Source organism: Motacilla alba, chromosome 26 (assembly GCF_015832195.1).
Source record: "Motacilla alba alba isolate MOTALB_02 chromosome 26, Motacilla_alba_V1.0_pri, whole genome shotgun sequence".
Taxonomy (NCBI): Eukaryota; Metazoa; Chordata; class Aves; order Passeriformes; family Motacillidae; genus Motacilla; species Motacilla alba.
This window is the reverse complement of record NC_052041.1, coordinates 5,486,929-5,504,524: the sequence shown is the minus strand read 5'-3', so window position 1 is coordinate 5,504,524 and position 17,596 is coordinate 5,486,929. Positions and strand designations below refer to the sequence as shown.

At 58.1% G+C, this 17,596-nt stretch overlaps 3 protein-coding genes across 3 annotated transcripts; 2 read left to right on the top strand and 1 right to left on the bottom strand.

Annotated features, from left to right (window-relative positions):
- Positions 1–686: 686 nt before the first annotated feature.
- GUCA1ANB (GUCA1A neighbor) lies at positions 687–3,451 on the top strand. Its single transcript, XM_038162314.1, has 2 exons — positions 687–796; positions 3,091–3,451. Exons 1-2 carry the CDS (start codon positions 687–689, stop codon positions 3,449–3,451), a joined length of 471 nt encoding a protein of 156 aa, XP_038018242.1.
- Positions 3,452–4,748: 1,297 nt separating this feature from the next.
- On the top strand, positions 4,749–9,379 carry GUCA1A (guanylate cyclase activator 1A). The gene is made up of 4 exons (XM_038162552.1): positions 4,749–5,211; positions 7,101–7,250; positions 7,736–7,826; positions 8,076–9,379. Exons 1-4 carry the CDS (start codon positions 5,014–5,016, stop codon positions 8,234–8,236), a joined length of 600 nt encoding a protein of 199 aa, XP_038018480.1. The 5' UTR covers positions 4,749–5,013; the 3' UTR covers positions 8,237–9,379.
- A 2,798-nt stretch (positions 9,380–12,177) lies between these two features.
- GUCA1B (guanylate cyclase activator 1B) lies at positions 12,178–17,596 on the bottom strand. Its single transcript, XM_038162553.1, has 4 exons — positions 17,149–17,596; positions 15,868–16,017; positions 14,869–14,983; positions 12,178–14,294 (listed from the first exon to the last, which is right to left on the bottom strand). Exons 1-4 carry the CDS (start codon positions 17,350–17,352, stop codon positions 14,167–14,169), a joined length of 597 nt encoding a protein of 198 aa, XP_038018481.1. The 5' UTR covers positions 17,353–17,596; the 3' UTR covers positions 12,178–14,166.

Below are 17,596 nucleotides of genomic sequence, written 5' to 3'. Positions count from 1 at the left end.
AAGGTGTCCCACAAAATCCCCTCGCAGCAGGGAGACTCCAACGGGGCTCCTGTGAAGCGCAAACTCCAGAGGCACGGCACAGCGGCCGGGCTGGGTGCCTGGGCTGCGTTAAAGGAGGGACAGCTGTCACCCCTGCATGGCTGAGGCCACGCAGCAAAAGGGACTGGTGGGCTGGGCCGGGCACGAAGCTCAGGAAAGCACTTGGAAGATCTCCAGCAGATTTTATGGCATAGAAGGAGCCGTGTGAGCGCTGCTGTGATGTAACACGCCGCAGTGTGGGGCTGCCTTTGATCCCAGCTCGGGTAAACACCCCAGAACAATCTGCTTCCCCATCAGGGAGAGGAGCTGCCCCCGCGGATGGGGATGGCTCCTGCCGCACTCGCAGCTCTCAGGGGGGTTTGTGCGGCCAGGGCTGGACCTGGAGGAGGAAGGGATGGGAGGAGAAACCCCCAGGTGTGCCTGCAGAACGGCACACAGCTCCTGGGCACAGAGGGGCAGCTGGTGCCAGGCTGCAGCTGGGCTGGCAGTGCCAGCAGCGTCCCGCAGAGCCCGGCCCTGCCCCAGCTGCACTGGCAGCTCCCAGGCCTGTAAATCCTGTCGCATGGCCGAGCCCCTGCACTCCTCTGCAGCCCTGTGACACCCAGCAGCCCGGTGACACCCCGTGTCACAATGGCCCCGTGGTCACAATGGCCCCAGAGCCCTGCCAGCCGGCCCTGGCCACGCTGCAGTGCTGGCTCCTGCCTGCGCCCCAGGCAGTGCCACCCTCCAGGGCCTCCCTCCTGAGAAAACCTCCCAGGTGGGCGCCCCAGGCTCACAGCTGGGCAGCAGGGACACTGTCCCACCATGTCCCCTCCCTGTGGGCTGCAGGTCCTTGTCTGAGGGTGACCAGGCTGGCAAGGTCTCGGTGATGTCAGTGCAGGCTTCATCCCATCCCTGCCGTGCAAATCCTGCTGCTGCCATCAGAGGTGCTGAGAGCTCAGAGCAAAGCACCCTGGTGCTCTGGGATGGCTCGGGATGGCTTAGGGATGGCTCTGGGATGGCTCTGGGATGGCTCTGGATGGCTCTGGATGGCTCTGGATGGTTCTGGATGGCTCGGGATGGCTCTGGAATGGCTCTGGATGGTTCTGGATGGCTCGGGATGGCTCTGGAATGGCTCTGGATGGTTCTGGATGGCTCGGGATGGCTCAGGGATGGCTCTGGGATGGCTCTGGGATGGGCAAGACTGCCAGCCAGGCTCTGCCAGCTGCCCAGGGAGCTCCTGCCCAGGGAGCACCTCTGAACCCTTCCTGCTCCCCCAATTACTGAGCCAACCTCCCCCTGGGACCCACCTGGGGGATTGCTCTGCTGGACACCAGGCAGTTTGGGAGGGATTTGGGATCTCTCTACGTAGGAACGGGTGCGATAGGATTAGTGGCACTCTTCACCCAGGCACGGAGCCATCAATAGCACCAGCACCTTAAGCCGGTGCTTCCCCTGCCGGACAGGGGTCACACGAGCAGGTGCATCCATCCTCCTCCCGGGAGGAGCGTCCTGCAGAGCTCCAGGGGCCCCGAGGAGGGGCAGGAGCCGGGGGGCAGCCGGGCCCGGGGCAGGAGCAGAGCCTGGGCTCAGCACTGGAGGGGCTGCGGGGCTGCAGCGCCCAGCCAGCCGTGCTCAGCCTGCAGGCAGCTGCATGAGCCAGCAACCGGGCTGCCAAGGCAGCTGCAGCCTCCCCTCCACGCCCCAAACACGCGACTGCAGGGCTCCTGCTGGTGGGTGCACGGGCATCAGCACAGCCGTGTGCGTGCCTGTCCCTTCCAAAGAGCAAACGGGCAGGCGCTGGCAGCACCCGTGTGAAAACAGCGGCCCCTGAACAATCCAAGCCCTGAACAGGGGCGCACAACCCACACCGAAATGGCTGCGGTGGTATAAAATCTGCCTTTCATTGTTTTATCCCCTGGGGAAAATGGACGGAGGTTTCCAGCAGCAGCTCCTGGAATAACTGCTGTGAGCTGAGGTCCAGCCTCCCAGGCACCTGGCATCTGCCCTGGAGAGATGAGTGACAAAAGAGGTGGTGAACCTGCAGGGACCTGGAGATTCCCCTCAGAGGCTCTAAGGAGATTTCTAAACAATTTGCAGGCATTCCCCTTCTTAATAGATTTAGGAGCCGGGGACAGAAATAGCACCACGCGCGTCACGGAAAGCAGGAAACCTCTTTAAGAGGTTAAAAATAAGCAAACAGCAACGCATTCATTTAGGACAGGCAGGAGCAGGGTGGCTAATTCCGGGGGAAGAGCCAGTTTCCATTGGCACAGAGGTGTCGTCACTGAAAACAAGATAACTGAGTCATGCTTAGGTAACAGCAGCAGGAACACCCCTGCAGCCGGGCCCAGCTCTCAGCAGCCCTGGGTCACCGCCCCCGCCCTGTGTCCCGGGGCTCACGCCCACCCTCCTCTGCAAAGGGCTGCTCGGGGCTCTTCCCTGCTCCCTGTGCCCCGCCTGGGCAGGCGCCCCTCACACCTCTGGGCTTGAACCCACCTGGAGAGGGGCTGAGAGCAGTGCCCAGAGCACGAGGAGGCTCAGGGAGCCCGGGGGCCCCTGCAGAGGCACCCGGAGCTGCTGAGCTGCTGCCCCGAGGGACAGGGTCAGCTTCTGCCATCACTGCTGCGTCCTCCTGGGTCAGGTTGTGCTGAACCCTTTTCCAGGCAGGTTTGCCACGCTGTGGCTGGTGACAGCTTCCCCAGGAGCGAGTGCTGCTGGATTTATCGCTGTTGTGACTGAGAGTCCAGAGAGAAGCAAGTCCTTTGTGTCCCATCATTCCTATTCCCTCAGCACTGGTTTAAAGTCACTTCCTTATTTCCAGGGCACCATTTGAGTTTAAAGTCCCTTTCTCTTTAAGCAGCACCAGCTCAGATTTTTGGCTAAGGATGTGCAAGCCCCGGGCTCCCCAGCACTCACACTGCCCCAGCTGCCCCTGCAGGAGCTGCCCAGGCTCTCCCGCTGGGGATGGTGAGGGCTGGGGGCAATTGCCACGCCTTTCTCTGGATCTTTTTCTGCTCTTTTCTTTCTTTTTCTTCTCAAAAATCTTTTCTGGATTTTTCTGCTCCACAGGTGGCTAAACCACCAGAAGCCCCTGGCAAAGCCCAGGAGAGCCAAGGGAATGGAGGAGGCCAAAGCAGAGCCGGAGATCACCCAGCCAGCCCCCAGGGCGAGGAGCCGGCCGCCTCCCGCTGCTCCCCTGGGCTCTGGCTTCGTGCCGGTTGTTGTCCACACCGGGGGCCGTGCCCTCAGCTCCTTCCAGTTCGTGTTCTACCGGCCCGGGTGGCCCAACTCGCTGGCGCCGTTCTGCACGGCGCAGAAACCCTTCTGCGGGTTCCGCTTCCAGCCGGGCACCGCGCACGGCCGGCGGCGCCTGGACCTGCCCAGCTCGGACACCCGCAAGTGGAGATCCTTCCACGGCCCCAAGCCGTAGCTGGGAGCGGCCCAGGCCCGGCAATAAAGCCCTGAGACAGCACGCTGTGACCCGTGTGCCATCCGCCGGTGCCACCGCCGGGAGGGTGGGGAGGCTCTGCCGCTGCTCCCCAGGGAAATATGCAGAGTGGATTTTGCTCTGAAAGCCTGCCCGGCTGGTCCTGTCCTGTCCTGTGCTGCCACACGGGTGTCACAGCACAGGGCACTGCAGAGTGCCCACCCAGCCCAGCTCACCTGGCCGGGCTGGGCTCCGGGCATCGCCGCGGGCTCACCTTGCTCAACAGGGCCCCGGTGGCGAGCGCAGAATTAGCACATCCAATTAGTGTTCCTCGGCTTAATTCCTTTTCCATGAGTGTTTTATGATTGTGTAACGCTGCTTTTTTTAGCAGAGCTATTCCTCATGTACTAGGGTGCAGAAGCAACGCTGGTCTCTGTTGCCTGTTAGATAACTGCAGTTGTCAGATGTGAGCTGTGTGTGGTGGATGAACCCTGTGGGACAGCCTGCACTCGCTCCTTTCACCTCCAGCCCAGCATCTGGCCCACGGTGCTTTCTGAGGAGATTTTATTCCCGAGGACTCTCAGAGTGCTGTGTGTCAAAGTGAAAGCAACGTTGGCTTTGGTTGTATTTACGTGCAGAATTTTGCATGGTAATCCATCATAAGTGAAAACTGAAGCTGCATTTAACTCCACCGGGGTGAGCTGAGTTTGTCGTGCAGCAGCCAGGACACACTGCTGGGGTGAGCAGAGTGTGGGACAATTTTGAGGAAAGAACTCTCAATTAGCAGGACCAGGACTGGACACGCGACCCCTGGAGCTGGGGAGAGGGCCCTTCCCCTTCCTGCTGCCTGCAGTTAAAGCAGACTCAAACCTTTACCATTCAAAGCCATTATGTTTCTATATTTGTCTCCTCACACCAAATTCACCCTCCTGGCGCGTCTCTTCCAGGAGCTGAAGTGGCACTTCCCCCTCCCTGAATTCCAGGCTCTGGAGCCCCTCTGGAATCCTCTGGCAGAGTGAGGTGAAGCAGAAACAGCACAGAGGTTTCCAGAGTGGTTTTCTCTCATTTTTCTTACTCTGGTTCTGGTCCAAAAGTTGTTGCTCATGTGACACCAGCCCCCCCTGTCAATGATAAATGAAGTGGATTAAGAGATTAGCTCATCACAGAGAAAATTCCACCCTCCTAATCTCCCGCTGGGCCTGTAATCGGCAAGACTTCCCCATTTTACCTCTTCCTATTTTAACCTGAACTCTTAATGCCTGGCAGGAGCACACCACCCCTCCGAGCCTCATTGGCTGGGGAGGGATTTGCTGGGTACTTAAATGTCCCCTTCCCTTCCCAAGGGGGTTCTGTGCTTTTGGGTTTTCCCAGGAAGAGGAGTCTGCTGCGTCCATCCCTGCTGGAATCTGTACAGCCCCAGGGATTTCCTGATGCCCTGACCCTGCACTGCTGGGCACCTCTGCGCTTTGAAGGCAACAAGCAGAATTGTGAGATTTTTCTTTTTCCCCCTAAATTTCACAAACCCTCCGTTTTTGGCTGCGAAGGGAGCAGCAGCTGGTGTGGAGATGGGGAACATGGACGGGAAAGCCGTGGAGGAGCTGAGCACCACCGAGTGCCACCAGTGGTACAAGAAGTTCATGACGGAGTGTCCCTCTGGCCAGCTCACCCTCTACGAGTTCAAACAGTTTTTTGGCTTGAAAAACCTGAGTCCGGCAGCGAACAAATACGTTGAGCAAATGTTTGAGACGTTTGACTTTAATAAGGTAAATATTGTCCTTCCCACTCGGCCGTGCAGGGCTGGGCCCTGCTCTGCTGGGCTGGGCTGGGTGGGTGGGAGGCAGAAGCTGCTCTGGCTGTGTGCAGCCCGACTCACCACAGCCTCACAAACTGTGGAATCGGCTCCGGAACGTGAAAAATGCCAGCAAAAACTCTTCCCCCACTGCCGGCTCTGCAAGGACTCAGAGGCTTCTCCCAGAACTGATATTTTCCTTCTAAAACAGTGGGGTTTTATCTGGCACTCTCTGATCCCTTTAAAATGGAGTGCCCTTCAATCCTTGAACGCTGGATGTTGTGACAGTGGCTGTGAGGACAAGGGCTGCATTCATGCAGGGCCAGAGACCCAGCACGGGCTGGGGCTGCTTGTGTTGAGGGAAACTGTGCACGGATTGCACTGGGCTGGATTTTATCCCACGGGATAGGGAGCCTGGGCTCCCTGAGGAGAGGCTCTGGGGTTTGGGAATGCAGTCCCAGAGCAGGGATTTGGGAATGCAGTCCCAGAGCAGAGATTTGGGAATGCAGTCCCAGAGCAGATTTTTGGGAATGCAGTCCCAGAGCAGGGATTTGGGAAGCAGATGGATGCTGTGCTTCCAACAGGAAACTGCATCTTCCTCTGCTTGCAAATGGCCTGAAATTGCACCTCCTGTGAGATGAGGAATCTGTTTTATGGCAACCCAAAGGGCTTAGTGGCATTAATCCCATTGACAAAAATGCAAATCAGGCCCTAAATCCTTCAGGTGTTTGGTCGTGCCTCGGCCTTTCCCTTGCTCGCTGCCGTGTTTGAATGCGTGCCTGGAAAGGGAATTGATGCACAGGAAATCCTGCTGGGAAGGGGCTTAGCAGTTATTTGTCCCTAATCTGGCTCCTGCAGCAGGGGGATAAAGCAGATGATCTCTGGAAGGTCCTGGCCCTTGGGGCAGTGCCTTTGTTCACCCACAGAACCCTGGTTTATGCTCTGCCCCAGGTCTGTAGGGGGAACCGTGGAATCACTGAGGTTGGAAAGGGCCCCTGAGATCCCCGAGCCCCGCTGCCAGCCCACTGTGTCCCCAGTGCCACATCCACAGCAGCACTTCCAGGGACGTGCCCCAAACCACAGCGAGGGGAATCCCTTCAGAGGCCATGGGAACGCTCTGTGGCGGGCAGGAGGCGTTTCACCAACCTCCTGGAAGCTGTGAGCATCACGGGCAGGGTCTGGGGCAGTCTGGTGGCCTGTGAGCTCAGGCCAGCAGCTCTGCAGTGTTGCCACCATCCTGGGTCCAGCTGGGCACCTCGAACCGTGGCACGAGCTGGGGTGGGCAAACACCTGGCAGGAAAGTCAAAGATAAAAGTGTTTGTGCTCCAAACGTGGAGCAGGTTCAGAAATGGCACAGGGACACAGAGACACCCTCCCAGCCCGAGACGTCAGCAGCCTGCTGGGGTCACTCCTGAATTTGCTCCTCTCCTGGAAATGAGACCCCTGGCAGGAGAAAGGAGCTGCAGGTGTGTGCAGGCAGGATGAGGCTGGGGAATTTATCAGGGCTCATCTGCATAAACCTCTCTGACCTCTGAATTCCCTTTGAGCTGGTAATTAATGCCTGGCGTGTTAATTCTCTGAGCCAGGCCAGCTCAGTCCCCAAGGCAGACCCGCCCAGCCAGTCCCTGCCTTCCACCATCCAACGGTCCAAGGCTGGACTTGATGATCTTGGAGGCCTTTCCCAGCCTCTCTGATGTTATAATTCCATCCTTCTACAGCGTTTCTGCCCAGGTTCAGGTGGAGCCTTGGCTCTCACCACTGTGCTCCACCAGCCCCTGGTCCCAGGGCGGCGGGACCAAGAGAATCCCTTACTGCCTGACTCTGCCTTCAATCTCACCCTAGCTCCCAACCTTCTGCTTTTAGGATGGCTACATAGATTTTATGGAGTACGTGGCAGCCCTGAGCCTGGTGCTGAAGGGGAAGGTGGATCAGAAGCTGAGGTGGTATTTCAAGCTCTACGACGTGGATGGCAACGGCTGCATCGACCGGGCTGAGCTGCTGAACATCATCAAGGTGAGTGGGCCCGGCTCTTCCTCCTGCCCCAGATGGGCACGGGGTGCAGCGAGGCTGGAGCAGGGACTGCCAGCCCGTGAATTCCATGGTCGGCGAGCAGACACTGCCCAAAGCTGCTGCCGTCCTCTGCCTCACACCCCGGACACCCAGCACCCCTCGTCCTCTCCTGGCAGCTGCTTAACCCTGCGCACTGAAACTGGGGCTGAGATAAGCACTTGAATTTAATCTAAGGGTTTTCAGAGGTGAATGGCTTCTGGCTTATCCCAGCGTGCCCAGTAAATCCTGTAAAGCATTGATGGCCTTTTCAGGTGATTTTAATCTCCAGCCTTTTAGACAGGACTTATTCCTTTCAAAGCCCAACGGCCCCAAACCAAGTTTTAGCCCTGAAAAAGCACCTGGCCTTTCGTGTCTGGTCGTTGGCCACTTGCTGTGATGGACACACACCTGCAGAGCACTCAGCAACCCTGTGCCCCTCGCTCCCCCAGGCCATTCGCTCCATCAACCGCTGCAACGAGACGATGACGGCGGAGGAGTTCACGGACATGGTGTTCAACAAAATCGACATCAACGGAGACGGTGAGGCCCTCCCGGGGGCACTGCCACTGCTCTGCCTTCCCTGCCTGCGCTCCCGGCTGCCAGAGCAGTCCCAGAACACCAGGGTGGGAGAGCTGGCTCCCCGTGGGGGCAGAGCCCCCATCCCCGGGCTGCCCGAGGGGGCTCTGCCCCAGGGTGGGTCTGTGCTGGGCTTTGGGGCACGATGCACGGGCTGAGCCATTCCCGGGGGCGCAGGAGCAGCAGGGTTTAACAGAGCTTCGTGCCCTGCAGGCGAGCTGTCCCTGGAGGAGTTCATGGAGGGCGTGCAGAAGGACGAGATGCTGCTGGACATCCTCACCCGCAGCCTGGACCTGACCCACATCGTGCGGCTGATCCAGAACGACGGCAAGAACCCCCACGAGGCCGGGCAGGACGCCCAGGCTGCCCAGTAGCTCCCTCGGCCCTCCCTCGGCCTCCCCCGGCACTGGCACCGGCACTCGGAGGGGCTGTGGGGCTGCGCTCCCCACTGGCAGAGCTGTCCCCTCGCAGGGACCGGGCTGTGACGCCCCGGGCAGCGGGAGGAGAGGCCCCTGCAGGGAGGGGTGCAGAGCTGGGCTCGTCCCGCACGGAGCTGGCACGGCCTCTGGACTGAGCTCAGAGAGGGGACAGCCAGTGCTCCCCGGGCAGAGGGGCAGCGCGAGGCTGTGCGGGCCAAGAACACACCGAGAACACCCCAAAACTGCCACCGAGGCCGTGGCCAACGCCCCCCCAGCGGGGTCCAACCAGGGGCTGCCCAGGACTTGGCCCCGGGGAGAGGGGTCCTGGAAACGCAGATCTAAACCTTCTCCTTCCATTTGAATTTCCAGAGCGAGCAATTCCAGCTCTGGTCACTCCTTCCTTCACTCATCGTTTGGCCAGCAGTGAGTAGTGATAATGTGAGTCAAAACATTTGGGAGCTAGCAGGAGGGGAGGGGTGAATGCAGTGGCTTTGCTTTGTTTGAAAGCATTTAAAACATCGAATGGTGCCTTTTTTCAACCACCCCCTGGACTGTAAGGAAGTGTTTCTCCCTGAAGCCTCTGGGAGGAGGGAAGTGCTCCCAGATAAGCCGAATCAGCACTGCAGTGAGCTGGCAGGGAGCTGCAGGACCATTCCTGCCGGTGTGACACCTGCAAACCAGCACCAGGAGGCTTCCACCCCTCTCTACAGAGGGTGAGACCAGCCCAGAGGGGCACCCGAGGATTCCTGCCAGGCCCAGCAGCTGGGTGGGATCGGGGCAGTGCCTGATCAGCCCCAGGCCCCCTCTGTGCAGTCCTCGGGCAGAGAGCACAGCCCGGGCAGGGCTGCCAGCCCCACAACAGCCCCGGCTCCTGCAGGGAGCTCCTCAGCCCGGGGAGCACTCCCAGGCGTGGTGAGGCAACACAGGACGCCAGGAAGGACTTCTTGCCCAGCTGAGAGCTTTGTTGTTTAGCACTGGGTGTCTGCAATTCATCAGCAGCTTCCTGACCATTTGCCCTGTGCGTCTTTTCCAGTTTTACCTGGAAGCTTTTGTACTTCCAGGCCTATGGTGAGCTAATAAAGATGTTTTACAATATTATTTCAGGTCGTGCTTCTTCTCTCTTGCAGTCAATCCTCCTGTTTCCAGCAGGAGGGATTTGGTGGCTCACACACGTGCAGAAACAGCTGCTCTGGGGTTGTTCTCGGGCTCACAAACCACAGCGCCCTGGACAGGAGCCCTCGATGGCCAGCGTGTCCACCCGCAGCCCTGCAAGAGGGAGCAGCTGCAACCCCTCCTTAGAGGCGGGCTGAGCTGTTTACTCACAGTGTAGCTCTCCTTCCTGCAGCAAAACCAACTCCCCCACAGATGACCCGCACAAACTCAGCGCCCTTTGGCCTTGCACCAGCACGGGGAGGGAGCTGAGCCCAGCGTGGGCTTTGTGAGCCCCTCCCTGGGCACCGATGCCATCAGCCCTGCCCAGGCTCCCCTCGGCCTGCCCTCTGCACCCGAGGGGCGGCAGGAAGCAGCTTTGACCGGCCAGATTTCTTTTTATAAAGACAAAGTTGTTCTAAAAGGGCTGTCCCTGTCCCACCCCTGTCCCCATCCCATCCCATCCCATCCCATCCCATCTCATCCCATCCCATCCCATCCCATCCCGTCCCATCCCATCCCATCCCATCCCATCCCATCCCATCCCATCCCATCCCATCCCATCCCATCCCATCCCATCCCATCCCGTTCCCGTTCCCGTTCCCGTTCCCGTTCCCGTTCCCATCCCATGGATCCCGTTCCCATCCCGTTCCCGTTCCCGTTCCCGGTTTTCGGGACCCCCCCCCCCCCCCCCCCGCTCCCGCCGTGTCCGCCCGTCCCGCAGCGCCCTCTGCCGGCACCGCCGGGAGCAGCGGGAACGCGCCGGGACCCCAAACCCGAGAGAACCCCCCAAAACAGCCCCGGGATCCAAACCCGAGAGAACCCCCCCAAAACAGCCCCGGGACCCCAACCCGAGAGAACCCCCCCAAAACAGCCCCGGGACCCCAACCCGAGAGAACCCCCCCAAAACAGCCCCGGGATCCAAACCCGAGAGAACCCCCCCAAAACAGCCCCGGGATCCAAACCCGAGAGAACCCCCCCAAAACAGCCCCGGGATCCAAACCCGAGAGAACCCCCCCAAAACAGCCCCGGGATCCAAACCCCAGAGAACCCCCCCAAAACAGCCCCGGGATCCAAACCCGAGAGAACCCCCCCAAAACAGCCCCGGGATCCAAACCCGAGAGAACCCCCCCAAAACAGCCCCGGGATCCAAACCCCAGAGAACCCCCCCAAAACAGCCCCGGGATCCAAACCCGAGAGAACCCCCCCAAAACAGCCCCGGGACCCCAACCCGAGAGAACCCCCCCAAAACAGCCCCGGGATCCAAACCCCAGCGAACCCCCCAAGCCAGCCCCGTGTGCACGATCCCGGAGGTGAGGAAAGGCCACTAAAGGGCCACCGCAGCCATCCTCGGCCAGACTCTCCCCGGCCCCTGTCCCTGCCCCGGCGCTGCTCGGACCCCAGAACATCCTCGGGTGCAGGGTCCTCAAGGGTGATGCACTTGAGCCACTTTCTAAGCTTAACTTGGAAGAAAATTAAAAAAAAAAAAAAAAAAAAGAAAAAAAAAAGAAAAAAAAAAAGGGAAAGGAAGGACAGCAAGGAAAGGAAGAAATAGCAGGCACAAAGGCAGGAAGGGAAGAAAGGAAGGAAAATAAAAGAGGAAAGGGAGGAAAAGAAGGAGAGGGAAGAAAGAAAGGAGAGGAATTTTGCCATGGCACAGCTGAACACAGTTGCTGCCAGAAAACCGCTGTAAGAAACCACAGGCAGTGCCTGCAGTGACCGGCGCGGGGCTGAGGAGGTCACTCTGGCTTTGCACAGGACATTTTCGAAGGCACCTGCCCACAGATGCTTCGGGAATGAGCTGGACACACACCCGGGCAGCCCCGGGGGAGCCGCCCCTGCCCGAAGCTGAGCCGCGCACAGGGCAGGGCTGGGCACGGAGCTCAGGGATCCTCTCAGCCGCATCCCTGCCGCCCAGCCCTTCCCCAGGGACGCATCTCCCGGGGCGTTTCGGGATGTGCTGCCTCCTTGGCTCCTGCTCCCTCTTCCCTTCCAGCACGGCCTCAGCTCCAGCTGTCCAGCCCGGCTCTCCGCCTTCGCTCCCGGCCGAGCGCAGCAGCACGGAGCAGATGGCAGCCCGCAAAATCAGGCGGCACTGGCCTTTTCCAAGCTCTCCCGCTTCCCCGTTTAGAGCAGAAGAAATCCGATCAGGCCAATCCAATTGGAGCGGGGCCCTAAGTCTGGCAGGGGGATTATGCAAACACTGACATCGGCAGCCCCTGGGAGCGATGGTGGAGCCGGCAGAGATCACCGGGGTTTAAAATAGCACAGGCCAAAGCACCTTGCCATTTCTTGACCAAAGATTACACAATTGATAAGAGGAGCAATTTTCCACGGGCTCTGCCAGCTGTGACACAAACACGGCCCCTGCCCCTCCACCCCACAGCTGCCCGGGCCCGGCACTCGGAGCAGCCTGTGCTGCCCCAGCCCTGCCAGGGTTACAGGGGGCAGCGGATTGCAGCAGCCAGCTCGCTTGATTTTAAACCCCCGTTCCCAGTTCCAGTGAGAAACGCTGGTTTTTAAATTAAACTCTCGCGGGTTTTGCTGTCATCACAGGGAATTCAAGCACCAGAGGCTCCTTCCCAACTCTGCCTCTGCAGCAGCATCGTCATCTCTGCCTTATCTCTGTCTTCCCCAGCTGCTGCTCCTCCCCTAAATTCAATATATCACACTCACAGGCTACAGTTTCAGTCAGGTGCTTACACAGCTCTTCACCTAATTAACAAACAGATATTACGAAACAAAGGTTTTAATAAATATTTCTTTATTTCTTTCTTCGAGTCGTGTTTTACAAAACTGCTACCAACAGCTGTACAAGCGCTCACCAGGGGAGGGCTGCTGGCCTGGGGGTCCCCAACAGCCCCCCAGAGCCCGGGCTGACCAGGTGAGCAGAACGGGAGAATTAGAAGCATTTCAGTGAAGCAGCAAAATGCAATTCTATGAGCTAAACAGCCTCTCTGGATCCCTGCAAGGAGCAGGGTGTGCCGCCTTGGTGGAGATGCTGAAATGTAAGGAATTCTTAGAGATTTGTATCCCCCGATGAAAGCATTTTTTCACAAGCTGGAAAATCAATAAACGCGAATGTTTTCATCCAGGCTCTCAAGTCAGAAGTGAGATTTTTCTCTCAGATCTTGAGCTGATAAACTGTTGACCAGAGAGAGCTTTGACCAGCTGCCCCAGCGCAGCAGCAAGCACGAGTCTAATCAGCTCTGATAAGTCAGCACACCACAAACTGCTCGGTATTTACAGAGAACTCACAGCAAGGCTATTTCAAAGTGGAAATGTGCAGGCTCTGAGCTCTAGCACTGATTGTGCCTAATCCTGAGCACTTCCCCATGGAATTTAAACGCCGGGTAAACTGACAAGACCACAAACCAGCACACTAATCAGCTAATGACAGCTACTACAGTCCTAATTAAAGGCCACAAAAAAGGGGTTGTAAATCTTTTCATTGGTATGACCTGGCCCACTGATCCCATTGGAAAATTAAAATGGAACAGAGACAAGCTCGTGTTATTTTCCTGGGGGGTTTTCTTCTTTCGAATGAACCAGTAAATCCAATGAAGGTGAACCAAAATATTGATTCACCCAAATTCTTTTCCCACATCCATCTATGCAGAAACACGGGTTAGAAGAGCAGAGCCCAGCCTGCAACTTGTGTAAATTCTCTATCTGTAGTCTGGGGCTGAATTAAGTGCAGTGTAAAACCACTGCACTGGAATTTTTCTCACTTTTTCCACTTTTCAAGGCCAGTTTGGACAGGGCTCGGAGCAATCTGATGTGGCATCCCTGCCCAGGGCAGGGGGCTTGGAAATCGAGGAGTTTTAGGGTTCCTCCCAACCCGAACCATCCACGATTCCTGATTCTGAGGTCCTGCCAACGGAGCAGCACAAACAGACACTGCAGCACTGCAGAGACACTGCCGAGGAAAACCCTGCAGGGAAAACCCTGGAGCTCCCCGGGCCCTTCCACCTTTCCCAGGGCAGCAGAAGCTGCTCCAGAGCGCAGATTCCAGAGAACCAGGGGCTCCAAGGAGCAGAGTCACACCTGGGCCATTCTGTGCTCTGAGCGGGGCTGGGAGATGTCAGCCTTGGGAGCCAGCATCGCCTCTGGGCAGGCAGCAGGAGCAGCCTCTGGTCCCCAGGAGGGGGAGGAAGGAGCTGCTGCTGCTCCTGCCCAGCCCTGACGTGGCTTCCCTCAGCTCTGTGCCGTCCTGGCCGCTGCTCAGAGCCAGTTCTCATTTCTGGTGGTTTTATTTGGTCTGCAGGAATCTGACACGAGCAGCGGGAAAGGCTGCAAGACACACACGGAGCCCCCCTGAGCACGCCCCAGCTGCCTGCGCTGCTCCGAGGGGCTGCGAGTGCAGGAGAGAGCCATGCCAGCAGCAGCCTGCTCTGGGACAGCGCCCAGGCTCCGTCCCCACGGCCCAGCCCCAAGCCCTAATCAGGATCTGCTCGGGAAGCCACCAGAGTTTGCTCCTGGGGTGTAACCAAAAAGCAGAGCTGGCAAACGCGGAATTGTGTACACAGCGAGACTTATTCATGGGCCAGAAATAGTGCCTGGGGACCCGCAGTGCTCAGCACGCGGGGTGTACATCAGAGATGACTCCTTGAACCACTCAGGCTCTCATCGGGATGCTGAGATTGAATTAACAAGGAAAGTCGTTACCAGCCTAGAGGGAGGGTCACACTCGGGACTCAGCATCGCCGTTTGAGCTGTCTCAGACCCGGATCCTGTCAGAACAAAGCACTCTTTCTCCTCTGCTCAGTGATCCATCCCCCGGGGTTCACATCCATTTGCAACATCTTCATCACCCACTTGTCCTTCCTGGCGCCGTCAATGAACTCGTCCAGGGACAGCTGCCCTGTGGGGGAGAGCAGGGCACGGGCAGATAAGAGAGCAGGAGCAGGCAGGGCTGCACCCAGTGCCCGATAAACGCTGATCAGACACGATCTTGGGGGATCCCCACCCCTGCGGGCCAGGCAGCCCAAGGGCGAGCCAGGGGCACTGAGCCAGCAGAGAGGGGCAGGTCCCCCCTGCCCATCCCTGACGCTCCGCACGCTGCAGCGGCTCCCCAGGCCCTGCCAGGACCCAGGCAGGTCCTGCAGGTCCCAGTCTGGCTGGAAGCAGTGTCTTCAGCCAGCTCTGGTGCTGGGACTGGGACCTGGCTCTGCCTGCTGGGGCTGGGATGGGATCTGAGTGACACCAAAGCTGCCCCAGCAGTGACTCCTCCGTGTTTTACACTAAAATAACAACAAAAAATATTTCACCTGCTCCACCAAGACACTTCTGGCTCCGTGGAACAGAGCAGAACCAAGCCCAGCTGTCCACGGTGAGAAACACAACAGACCGAGTGACCTCTGGCCAGCCCCAGCAAAGGCAGCCAGCCCAGCCCGGGGAGCTCTCCCAGGCAGGAGTGCAGCCTGTGCATCACTCACCGTCCCCGTTCTCATCCACCAGCTGAAATATCCTGTCCACCACCTCCTCCGGGGTCAGCAGCGGGGTCCTGTCCTCCACGTCCGACCAGCACACCTTCTTCAGCCTGTAGATGGACTGAGAGGAGCTCCCAAATGAGGGAAAGGGCTGGGAAACGGAGAGCACCGAGCTCTGCTGCGGCCCCGTGGCTGTGTCGGTCTGGGGGTTTAACCTTTCTGGGAAGATCTGCCCCTCAGCAGCCTCAGATCTGGAATGGAACCCCTGAGCTCGTGCCTGCACTGGCTGCACATGAATCCCCTCATTTGCTCTGGAAGCTGCTGGCCTCCTGCTCCGCTCACACGCACTGCTCAGGCTCAGGGCTCCTCTGCAGAGAGCACAGGGGGATCTCCCAGATGGGAAGAATCACAGGCCTCGGGTGGGAGCCTCTGCTGACAGCCAAGGCAGGCACAGCTGGACTAACCCGGCCCTGTCCCTGGGAAGCTGCCCAGGCTGCACACAAGCCTGTCCCAGCTCCTATTTGGACCCCAGCTTCTGCTCCCCTTAGCCACGGGAGAGGGTCAGGCTTCGTCCACTCCTCCCGTGGCACCACCTGCCCGTGGCTACCTGCGCCGCTCAGGTCGGAGGGTTTTGTGTCAAGTCTTCCCAGAGAGAGGATTAGCAGTGGCCTCACAGTTCTGGGCACTTCTTGGCTGACCTCAAAACTGTGATGGAAGGCGGCGCAGACAGGCTGCCCTGCTTCCACAGCTGCTGCTGCAGGTGACCAGCTGCTCACCCTCCTGAGAGGGCCCTGCTGCCCACAGCGAGGGGCACTGCCCTCCCTGAGCTGCCCACACGGGGGTAAGCAGTGCTCCTCAGCCCCACCTCGGGTGGGAGCACAGCTAGCTGTGCCTGGCTCAGCCCCACAGCATCCTCGGGACCTGATTACCACAAACCCCACACAGCTCAGAGCGTTGCCACAGAGCAGGGATTGCTGAAAGACGGATTGGGCAATGCCCGCTTACCTCAACGATTTCCAGCAGCTCAGGTTTGTCTATGCAGCCGTTGCCATCCTTGTCATACACCTTGAACGTCCACCTCAGCTTGTGCTCCAGCTTGCCCCGCAAGACGAGGTTCAAGGCAGCGACATACTCCAGGAAATCAATGGTGTTGTCCTGTGCCAACACAGAAGCAGCAGCTGGGTGACACTTGCCTGGGCAGAAAGGGATGGAAAAGTGCTTTCCAGCTCCCAGGAAAGCTGGGTTACAACTGCCAGGAGGACAGGGCAGGGGACAGGGGTTTGCTTGGCACTCCAGGGAAGGTTTGCAGCAGCTCAGGACCCGCAGCAGGCACAGCCACACCCCTGTGCAGCCAGGCACCTTAAAAACAGAGTTTCTGTCCTGTTAGGAAAACTCCTGTAAGTCAGGAATGGGACTTCACCATTTATGCCCAGTTTGCTCTGCTACTTGCTCCTCCACAGCTTTCATAATGGAATTTGGGACCTGGACCTTTCATTTTTTGCAGGAATTTGGTTTTTCACACCTTGGAATTCTGAGACAAGCCTGACCTGCCAACATCTTCCACGGCCTTTTGAGATCCTTTCCCACAAAGTGACTTTTGCTGCCATTCAATGAGATTTTGACCCTGTTTTCAAAGGGAGCAGAAGGGAGATGCGTTGATCGGAGACGAACAGCCCGAGTCCCCTTCTCCTGCACTGATACCAGGAACAAACATCCCCACAGCTGGACATGACCAGAGCTCCAGGAAAAGAACAACTGAACATTTGGCAGGAGCTGCTCAGCCAAGGCAGCCCAGAGCTGCCCGTGCAGCAGTGCAGGGGTGCAGGAGCTGTGCCTACAGCACAAAGCCCACTTTCCCCAGGGGTCCCGTGACAAATGTGGCAAAGGGAATCAAAACCAGAATGTCTGGACTGCTCAGCACTCCCCTGCTTTTGGAAAGCAGAGCTGAAATCGGTATTTTATTACAAACCACCTGCTCGTACCTGATGCAGACACTTCCTCCAACGCACAACAAGCCTGGGGAGGATTTCCCTGCACTGGAATTTCCCCTCTATCACAACGGAGAAATATTTTGGCCATGTGGGAGCCTTGGCTATTTGAGGGCCTCAAAGTGTGACTGCCTAAGTTCCGACTTTTTAATCCAGCCTTAGTCCCTTAAGGGGACATTCTGACCTTAATTTAGGTGGAGATTTGAGGAGATAAATCCAGGCCAGCCTGTGCTCCTTCTCCTGCCCCCGCTGGGCCCCCGTTATATACAAAATATATAGAAATAATGACAGCACTTACCCCGTTCTTGTCAAAAGCCCTGAACATGTTCTCCACATACTCTGCTGCTTCCTGGTTGTCCTGGACCCCGAAGAACCGCTTGAACTCGTGCATGAAGAGGGTCCCACTGGGACATTCCACCACAAATTTCTTATACCATTCCTGCAGCTCTGCAACATCAATCTCTCCTTGCTCCCCTTCAGCATTGGTGAACTGCTGCCCCATTTTCCTCTGGAAAGCAGGATTCAAAGCAGAAGGAAAAGAAGAAAAACGCTGGCAAACTCCTTTGTTCTTTGTCTTCTCGCTGTCCCGTGCCTTCCTCTGACGTTAATGCTGGGTCTCGCTATGTCACCTTCCCTTTTTTGTGCTTTATCTTCTGTTCCTCCTCCCCTGCCCAGCTCCTGGCAGCTCCGTGCACTCCCCAGGAGATCTCGGAGTGGCTCCTGTGCCCCGCAGCACTGAGCACTGG